Here is a 10,098-nt window from a genome sequence, read left to right on the forward strand (position 1 = left end):
CCCAACAATGGAATTAAAATTACAATAAACTAAAGTGTCTACCATAGCCGAGGGAAAATGGCTGGTTTCAAATACCATTGGACTAACATGAGGCTGCGGCTTGAACATTATGCCTCAGTAGTGAAAACCCCTCATGGATGCTGTTGGTAATGGTGGCTATGTTCTCTGTAAGTTTAGCCTTTCTGTGTTACGCCTCTCCGACTCCTCCAGAAGGTCCACCATCCTCCTCTTTATTTGGAGGTCCTCCTTTACGGCTGGATCTGTGTGTAGTTTTCTCTTTAGCCTGTCCCCTCTGTGGCTGTTGAGCTGCCTTGACAGAAATCAGAGTGAATATTTTAAAATGGATCAGAACTCACCAGAAACACATTTAGCACACCTACCAGTGCTACAAGTACACAAAGGACAACTTGCAACGGCCCCTCAACTAGGTACACATACAGACGAATAGAATACAAGCCAATAAAAATGTTCTGCCATGAAGTTCCCTTATATCCCCACTCATGGAATCCCATATTGTTCAATCAGAAATGTATCAATTATCGGGCCGGACCTGACTGCTGTATAAATGACAGTAATGACCTAAGTCACTTAAAGAAGGTCTCTTCGGGACTTGACAACCTCTGACGGTGCATACAGAGTTTTTAGCTGTTTTCGCGGATCCATCTGAACGGGCATCTATTTGACAATGTTGTCGTCTGTAAAAAGAAACATCTTTCCGGTTTTTAGTACGTTGTTGTGTAAATGTAGCCTACCCTAAGAGCATGTGTTTCAGAGTTGGCAACCCTGTGATTAATTACCGGGGCTCCGCCCTAAAGACGTCCAGATTGCCTGTGATGCTAAATCAACCTGTTCTGAATTATTAAGAGCGTTTAAATAACGCTGGCATCAGTGCAGCTGATTTAGAATTATGCTGTAGAGCAGTGTGGATCTTAACAGAAGTGCTGCAGGGTTTTTGAAAGAGACTCTTGATTTCTGTCTAGTCTTGGATGATTGCTCTTCATGGCTGTGAGGGAGATTTGTGTTTGGAAAGGGCTCATTTTAGCCCTCTTCCTCTTTGCTGTGGATGGACAGAAGAGGCCGTGAGTACCGTGGGCTTTGAAGTGAACCGAAGTAGACTAATGTTTATGCTGATGCAGTTTTAAAGATGACAAAATGAATCCCCAAAGCTTTAACCAATGTTAAAAGTTCATTGTTCATTTTGTACTTTGTGGCCATCTAGTGGTCAAATGATGATGTTCATTGAGTGTTCATAAATGTATTGTTTTGTGCTTATTTGTTTTACCATGGCAGTCCAGTGTTGCCAGTTCAGTTCATTATGCCCCTTTTCAAAAGATGTAATTGACACATTCTTGGAAGGAAACCATACACTTGTGAAATTTCAGCTCAACATACCCCACAGATCATTTATTATAGCTTGACAAATTTGCCTCTTTATGGGTGTGAGCAAAAACTTGCCTTTTTTGTCCCTTTAAATGCAAATGAGCTGCTGCTCCGCCTCTATTCTGATCCTTTAGGCTTTTTTTCTGAAAGGCCGATCCTTTACATTAGATTCGGATACTGGAAATAACAAAACACGCATCTCACTCATCAAAAATCTCAGAAAAAACCAGTAGCGAGTGCAGCCTTACAGAGTCTCAGGAAGTGGTTCAACTTTTAGACACCCCTGGAAGTTTCTGAATGATTAGTGGATCCATTTATGTAGTTGTGGAGTTACATTGATTCATCTCATTGACTTGCATATACCATCATGTTTAACTTTTTTACACAGGTTGACAGTCTCTGAGGTCTTTATAAGACCGCTGTGACATTTGGTTTGGTCAAATAGTTCAGTGCTCATCTATGCAGCAACCAGATGGCGGTGCTGTGGGTGGAAACATTATAACATAAGTGGTCATCTAAGATAGGGGATCCTACGTCAGAAGGGGAGCGAAATCTGGTCGGCTTTTTTTTTCATGTTCACAGAGAAAGGCTTACCAAAACAGTTACTGGGTCACTTCATGTTTTCTGGGTTGGTAGATGCATATTAAACAGGAAAAATGCAGATTTTCATGATATGTCCCCTTTAAATTTGGAGCTTCAACATAAAACCTAGAGCGGCACGATTAATTGTTAAGAGATTGTGATCTTGATTTAAACCCCCACACAGCCTTATTCCTAAATTACAAAGATTTGACTATTAATTAAACCTTTGACAATCAAACGGAACATTTGAATCTGCATTGGTGCTGCTGAGCCAGAGACCAGTTGTCATGTATAGGTATGAAATTGTCACTTCAAATGATTGTTTTGATTTTAACATTCGTCATCACCTTGTGGTGTACAATGCCATTGAATCATTCAAAATATTTATTCAAAAAGCTTGATTCATAAATACTTCACTTGTTTCATTAATCAAACTTTTGTTTTTTAAATTGTGCAGCTCAAATACCACCCCAACTGCCCATAGACTTGGCAACCCTGTGGCAGACACTTTCTGTGGATGTTCAACCAACATGTAAATGTTCTGACCTGATTCCATTTGGTCCCTGAACCTAAACTTCATGATGTTTACACAGGTTATTCATGGTGACGTTCCCTGCAGTGATTGAAACTGGATCTGATGCCAAATTGTGTGCTAGTCTTCTGAAACCCCAAGAGAGTCTCACAATGACAGTTTCTCTGCTTGATGAGGAAAATGGGATGACTCAACTTATGCAGCAGGTTTCTTCAAAGCCATTTCACCGCTGCTTTTGTTTCCAGGTATGCCATTAAGATGCAAGTGGGTTTCTTTTTTTTCTTTTTCCTGGTTTAACTGGGTTTCTCTACAGGCTCCTCGAGTAGATAAAGAATCTGTGCAGACACTGAAGGTAGAAGTTCAAGGGAAGGTCTTCAGAGCGACTGAAGAGAGGAAAGTCATGTTCAGACGTTACCTGCCTTTGACCTTCATCCAAACAGACAAACCCATCTACAATCCAGGACAAACTGGTGAGCTGTGAATGACCCTTGGTTGAATATTAGAGGTGTAGAAAGTCCATTACACTACAGATTCTGATCGCCTTCAGGTGCATTATGCAATAATTGTGAGCGTTTGTTGCTTTTTTGCAGTGAATTTCCGAGTTGTCACCATGGATGGCAAGTTTTTTCCTCTTGATCAGATGGTAAGGACTGACCATGAACGTATTGCATGTTGTTTACATGTGTAGTTTTGCATTTAAACATGTAAAAAAAAATAATGATTGATGCATCAGTGTTCTTTTTAAATGCTTAACATTCCTATCTTTGTGTCTTGCAGTACAGTCTGGTGGTGGAGGTGAGAATTTTGCAATGGAGTTTTTTTTTTTTTTTTTTTTTTTTGCAGTATTTCTCTGAGCTGTTCATTGTTTTAATAGGACAATAATAATAACCGAATTGGTCAGTGGACAAACATTTCCTCAACGGGGTGGATATTGCAGCTTTCTCACGAGTTAAACCCAGAGGCTCAGATAGGGATTTACACACTAAAGGCTTTTATTGGTGACCAGATGACCTCCCACATTTTTGAGGTGAAAAAATACGGTAAGCTGTTATGAACATTGTGTGTATATAATGTGCAACAGTTCATCGACAGATCTCAGGTCTTACAGCATTTTTATTTCTGGTTTAGTTTTGCCCAAATTTGATGTGACTGTAAACGCACCACAGATGTACAGTGTTGCAGATGTGGGACTGAAAGTTGAGGCTTGTGCCAAGTGAGTGAAACCTACAGATATTGTCTTGTGGTTGGTCCGTTCTTGATTTTGTTCCTTGTGACGTTTCCCAGATACACATATGGCCAACCTGTACCTGGCCAAGCCTTGTTGGAAGTATGTCGTGAGCCGTTTTCATATGTTGTGGTTCCTGATTTGACCCGTCTTTGCCTGGATAAAACTGCAAAGGTTTGACTCCTGCCTTACAGTGGAGGGTTTTTCTTCTGCTTGTGCTTGACTTAAATGTGACTTTGTTCTGCTACCAGATGAATGCCACTGGCTGTGCCTCCCTTACCGTTGATACATCAGTCTTTTTCAACACCAAATTTGAAAATAATATGCAAGACACTTTTCTTGTAAATGTGAATGTCACTGAGGAGGGAACAGGTGAGATATTGGCTGATCTAAACCAATTGCATGTGTATGGAGGAAGTTGACTCGTTTATTTAGAGTTTTTTTTTTTTTTTTTTTTTTTTTTTTTTTTTTTTAGATGTATTGATGTCAAAATCTGCAACAGTGTCCGTTACGTTTGAAGTCGGCAAAGTGATGTTTGTGGACCTCCCGGATTATTTTGAACCTGGATCAACAATTAAAGGAAAGGCAAGTAAAAGTTTATTCCTTGTAGCAGAAGCCTTCACATTGGTTCCCTTTACTAACCTTGAATCCCAACAGATATCAGTGTCTCGTTTTGATGGGACTCCAATTGCAAACAAAGTGGTTTATCTCCTGGATGGTAACAGCTGGCCCAACAAACTGCTGAAGGATCTGACTACAAACCAGAACGGACTGGCCTCGTTCTCCCTCTGCACTGCTAGTCTTCCTAAAGCTGCTCTGAATCTAGTGGTTCGATTTGCTCTGTGTTTTGTGAAATGGACTTCTCCCAATCTCTCACATGAAACTGATTCCATCTGTTGTTCCCCAGGCAAGTGCGACTCCAGCGGTTGTTAATGGTTACAAATCGCCATACTTCACTACAGATACCAGGGTTGTTCAGCTTCTCCACCCTGATTCTTCCAGCAACCCATCTAGTGAACTTACTATAGTGAAGCTTGAGCAGCCACTCAAATTAGATGCTTCGTTTCCAGTCACTGTAAAGTATTCTTTTGTTGGAGAGTCTGGTGACTACAGTGTTGATATCATCTATATGGTGAGTGGACATCAGGGTTTTGTTTTTTTATAAACCTTGCTCTCGCCTGTTTTATGCACCCATTTGTTTTTTGTCAGGTCTTGTCCAGAGGATTGATAGTCCTCCATGGATTTCAGACGGTCAAAGCGAGGGCTTCTAATACAGTCACGAGTGGCTCCGTGTCGTTCCAACTGTCTGTCAGTGTCGATATGGCTCCAGCAGTGCAGATTCTGGTTTACTCCGTTCTGCCCAGTGAGAATGTTGTTGTTGGTAGTGCATCGTTTGAGACAGAAACGCATTTCCAAAACCAAGTATGATGTGCACTAGCATCTTTTGCCTTCAAGTGGGGTATGATGATGTGTCCTACAGCTTATTGGTCATTGTTCCAGGTGTCTCTACAGTTCTCTCCTGCTACGGCTGTTCCTGCTGAGGGAAATGTTCTGACCGTCTCTGCTGAAGCAGGATCTCTGTGTGGCATCAGTGCTGTAGATCAGAGCGTCTGGATCTTGGAGCCAGGAAGACGTCTGAGTGCTAAAATGGTAGCCATGTGCAGATCTTGTTGGTCTTGATTGACATTAAGGTTTGGCTTTGAAATGAATAATGCTAATGGTTCAATTAGACAAACCTATGCTATCATGTTATAATTATAACCGTTTGTATACTCTTAACACCTAACATTAACTCTGTGACCATAACATGCCAAACATTAATGCATTTAGTTAAATAAACATGTGACAAACCAACACTGTTTTATGGTCCTAGGTGTTTGACTTGCTCCCGGTGCGATCACTATCAGGTTACCCATCCAGCGTTCAGGATGAACCAGAGTGTCTAGGTTTTCGACCCCGTCTAGCTTTTCATATAGATTCTGCCTACACTTCTCCTACAAATCAAGCCTACACAACTTTCAAGGTAGAAAACCATAAATGATTATGTAGTCACTGAATAGTATGGAGTCATTGACTTTAAATTGGTCTTGTTTTGACTTGTTACTATGACAGAGCCTGGGAATGAAGATCGCTACAAATCTTGCTGTACAAGCCCCTCCGTGCCCGCTGTATCGTAGATTTCCAGAAAGTAGGTCTATGCAGATGGACAGTTCTTTACATAAACTATTCTGAATGACCTGGTGAACTTGCCTTGTTGTAGGAGGTTATTTCGCTTACTTTGTGGATGGACAAATTGGTGTTAAAATTTCCATAATTGCAACAAGAGGGGCAGTTTTGAATAATGCTTATTCTGCAGACACTAATACCGTTCAGAGTAAACGGGTGAAATTGCTTGTCTCTTTCAGTGAATTTGAATGGTCCTCCTGTAGCTATGGCTGAAATGGCTCCTGCTGAAATGGCTCTTCCAGAAGCAGAAAGTGCTGGAGGTGACAATCCCTCTTCAGAAGTGACCATCAGGACTTACTTTCCAGAAACATGGCTCTGGCAGCTTGCTCAAGTGGGGTTAGTGAACTCCTTCTAAAACTACTTAACCACCGTTTTTACTTCTGTTCCTCTTAATTTCTCTTGTGCTGTCTTTTAGAGACACTGGATCCACACAAGTTCCCCTCACTGTTCCTGACACCATCACCACATGGGAGACGGAGGCATTCTGCCTGTCCTCAAAAGGTTTCGGTCTGGCTCGTCCTGCTCTGCTGACGGTCTTCCAGCCCTTCTTCCTGGAGCTCTCCCTGCCGTACTCCATCGTCCGTGGGGAGTCTTTTGATCTGAAGGCCACAGTCTTCAGCTATCTGTCCAAGTGCATCATGGTCTGCAATGGTTTATTTTCATATCTATATATATATGTGTATAGAAGGTCATGTGTCTTTGCTCCATGTGCTCGGTTTCATTGGCAGGTTAAAGTAACTCCAGATTCATCCACGGCCTTCACTCTTAAACCCTATACTGATCCGTATTCATCCTGTCTTTGTGCCAATGGGAGAAAGACCTTCAAATGGGTTCTCTCAGCTTCTGTTCTAGGTCAGTTTTGGACTGCCTCTCTAAATTAGACAGGAAGTGAGCAACACCAAATATACACTTTTCACTACAGGAACTGTCAATGTGACTGTCAATGCTTCAGCTGAAGCATCCCGGTCTCGATGTGGCACTGAAGTAGTGACTGTGCCGACGAGAGGACGCACTGACATAGTCACTCGAAGTCTACTTGTCCTGGTAAGTGTTAACCAGCTTTCTGGAGTTTGATCATGGCGCTCATGCTGCTACTGATGTTGTGTTTTATTGCTTTTATAGCCTGAAGGAGTTGAAAGGACAAACACCCAGAGTTGGTTACTGTGTCCAAAGGGTTTGTTAGCACTCAATGATTCCCCAATAAATTCTCCCTGTACAGCTAAATTTTAGCCTAGCGCTCAATGCTGATCCATTCTTTTCGGTCTGCAGGAAAAGTTCTTTCTGAAGACGTGACTCTGACACTTCCAAAAAATGTTGTTCAAGGATCAGCCAGATGCTCTGTTTCAGTCCTTGGTAAAACATTTAATTGAGTGGAAACTGACATGTGAAGGTTGGTAGAATAACGCTTTCTGATGTGGGTTTAATGCTTTACATACTTGTAGGGGACATAATGGGTCGTGCGCTGAAGAATCTGGATAGGTTATTAAAGATGCCGTATGGCTGTGGAGAACAGAATATGATTGTTCTTGCTCCCAATATTTACATCCTGATGTACCTGGAAGTCACGGAGCAACTCACCGCAGCCATCCGAGAGACTGCCACAGGCTACCTTCAGGAAGGTATGGATGACCAAATCCACTTTACATATGTTGGAGACTAAATTCCAAACTGGTTTTGTCCTCAGATTAACTCAATCAGACTAACTACCTTGACCTATTTACATGTGGCTTTTTCCCCAATCAGGATCCCAAAGACAACTGAACTACAGACACAATGATGGTTCATACAGCACATTTGGTAATGATGAATCGAATACATGGTGAGTTTCACGCTGTTCTACTGTTGTGTATCTGTTGTGGCACCAGCAGTTTGTAAGTTCAGTTTGTCACAACCTTCTTCACGACCAGGTTGACCGCCTTTGTCATGAGGTCTTTTGGTCTAGCGAGGCAATTTATCTTCATTGATCCAAATGTCCTGCAGAGTGCAAAGGATTGGTTGATCAGCAAGCAGGGTTCAGACGGCTGTTTCATGCAACAGGGAACTCTGCACCACATCGACATGAAGGTGCATTACATGTTTCTTAAACTATGCTCTAACCAATTGACTTGAGATGAGGCTGTTCTTCTAAATCAAATATGGTGATGTTTTAGGGAGGAGTTGGTGATGAGGTGACCATGACTGCCTACACTGTTGCATCACTGCTCGAACTAGGCGTCCCCACAATGGTAAACAAGTCTCCAGTAGTTCTGTGAGCTCCTTGCAGAGGATTTTTCTGATATGGTTTTTATTTCAGGATCCTGCCATTACTAATGCTCTGTCATGCTTGAGGCCTGTCGTTGGGAACCTGGGAAACACTTATGCCACGGCTCTGCTGGCCTACACCTTCAGTCTGGCTGGAGAGACCACCACTCGATCACAGCTTTTAACTTGCTTGGACAACTATGCCATTTCTGATGGTGAGATTTACCAGCCTCTTGATGTTTGTTCATTAGTTTCTTTGTCAAACGTTCTCCCCTCCATCTCATCCTAAGGCACTAAGCTCCATTGGTCTCAGACGACATTTAATTTTATTTAATAGGGACACGTGTGAACATGTACCACACTACAACATTTATAGCCAAGGCTAATTTGCAATGTCCGTCCCTAGAAGGGCTTTTCACATGCATACAGAAAATGCAAAAAATACATTTACAGTAACATTTACGTTTACTTGATGTTTGTTCATCCGTTTCTTTGTCAAACTTTCTCCCCTCAATCTCATCCTAAGGTACTAAGCTCCATTGGTCTCAGACGACATCTGGTGATACTCTGGCGGTGGAGATCAGCTCTTACGTTCTGCTAGCGGTTCTCGCTGTTCAGCCTCTCACGACCGCTAATCTGGCCTATGCTAACCGCATTGTCAACTGGCTCGTGGCCCAGCAGAATCCCTATGGAGGCTTCTCCTCCACCCAGGTGCCTCTGACCACCAAACATGAGTGCAATCATTTATGAGTAGATTTTTAATCTGGTGCTTGTTTTTAGGATACAGTGGTGGCTCTTCAGGCTCTGTCTGTGTACGCTGCTCAAGTGTTCAGCTTGGATGGCTCCAGCTCCGTCACCGTACAGTCCTCAGTAGTGGGAGGAGACTCTTATAGCTTCAAAGTGAATCGGGACAACAGGCTGCTGTATCAGGAGAAGTGGCTGAAGAACGTTCCTGGCAAATATAGTGTTAAAGCATCAGGATCCACTTGTGTGTCTGTGCAGGTCTGTATCTTCACCCTCTCTATTTGCTGTGCACATCCAAATCTAAATGCGTTTTTTTTTCTACTCGTACTATAGGTTGCATGTTTCTACAACATCCCAACACCCGTTAAAGTTTCCAGGACACTGAGTGTCGAAGCGAAGGTGACTGGAGACTGCCAACCGCTTGGAGCCAATCTTATGTTGAAGTTCAATGTGAAGTAAGTAGCATTGTGTCCTGAAACTGATGTTTATGACTCTTACAAAAATGAAGCGCTGTTTTTGATCTTTTTGACTAAACCTCTTTTCACCCTCATTCAGATACAATGGTGTAAAATCAAGCACTAACATGGTTCTAGTAGACATTAAGCTCCTGTCAGGCTTCACGGCAGACACGTCACTGGTTTGTATTTAAGATTGTTTAGAAAGTTCTAAGATGCTTGAAGCTCCTTCAATTGTAATTGTGTAAATGATGTCTCTTACCCATAGCTTGGTTCTTCACCCCAATCGTTTGCCCCGCTAGTGGAACGGGTTGATGTTGAAGATGATCATGTCCTAGTGTATCTAAAAGAGGTGAGACTGGGTATATTACTAGCTGCCATTTTCTCGTGTGCTGTGGTTCATCCTTTCTGTCTCACAGGTTCCCAAAGGCGTCCCCATGAGTTACACTCTGCAGCTGAAACAGGTTCTTGCAGTGAAAAATCTCAAGCCAGCAGTCATAAACGTTTATGACTACTATCAGACAAGTATGCTTTCGTCCTAATCATGCTTTTTCTCTGGCTGAATTACTGTTAATAATCCAGTTAATTTTCTGCTCCTATTTCAGGTGATTCCTTTGAGACCACCTACACATCTCCCTGTCTATGATTTGATTCAGTACTGACTGTAGGATGCGTGACTTAAATAAAACCACTTTTTATACAACCAGTTCTGT

The 10,098-nt window shown here is 42.2% G+C and overlaps 1 protein-coding gene across 2 annotated transcripts; it reads left to right on the forward strand.

The window, feature by feature from the left end:
* The first annotated feature begins 898 nt into the window (after window positions 1-898).
* LOC307000195 (alpha-2-macroglobulin-P-like) lies at window positions 899-10,098 on the forward strand. Of its 2 annotated transcripts, none has more exons than XM_079615609.1 (33): window positions 899-1,079; window positions 2,556-2,739; window positions 2,808-2,964; window positions 3,085-3,156; window positions 3,369-3,534; window positions 3,623-3,707; window positions 3,779-3,893; window positions 3,971-4,091; window positions 4,195-4,304; window positions 4,377-4,547; window positions 4,627-4,851; window positions 4,929-5,141; window positions 5,220-5,369; window positions 5,593-5,742; window positions 5,832-5,907; window positions 6,125-6,281; window positions 6,361-6,586; window positions 6,674-6,797; window positions 6,868-6,989; window positions 7,068-7,119; window positions 7,215-7,298; window positions 7,388-7,564; window positions 7,689-7,764; window positions 7,853-8,009; window positions 8,096-8,170; window positions 8,239-8,401; window positions 8,713-8,897; window positions 8,967-9,188; window positions 9,264-9,385; window positions 9,486-9,567; window positions 9,654-9,737; window positions 9,805-9,910; window positions 9,991-10,098. In XM_079615609.1, exons 4-33 carry the CDS (start codon window positions 3,151-3,153, stop codon window positions 10,029-10,031), a joined length of 3,843 nt encoding a protein of 1,280 aa, XP_079471735.1. In that variant the 5' UTR covers window positions 899-1,079; window positions 2,556-2,739; window positions 2,808-2,964; window positions 3,085-3,150; the 3' UTR covers window positions 10,032-10,098. The 2 variants fall into 2 exon arrangements, with proteins under 2 accessions (XP_079471735.1, XP_079471736.1); XM_079615610.1 differs by having other exon boundaries at window positions 902-1,079; window positions 6,898-6,989; window positions 9,991-10,090.

This window comes from Phoxinus phoxinus, assembly GCF_949152265.1.
Source record: "Phoxinus phoxinus genome assembly, chromosome: 1".
In the NCBI taxonomy this organism is placed as follows: domain Eukaryota; kingdom Metazoa; phylum Chordata; class Actinopteri; order Cypriniformes; family Leuciscidae; genus Phoxinus; species Phoxinus phoxinus.

Coding starts and splice junctions, on each gene's coding strand:
- LOC307000195 (XM_079615609.1), top strand. Junction 3,708..3,778: donor AAAGTTGAGGCTTGTGCCAA/GTGAGTGAAACC, acceptor GACGTTTCCCAG/ATACACATATGGCCAACCTG. Junction 9,568..9,653: donor TCACGGCAGACACGTCACTG/GTTTGTATTTAA, acceptor TCTTACCCATAG/CTTGGTTCTTCACCCCAATC.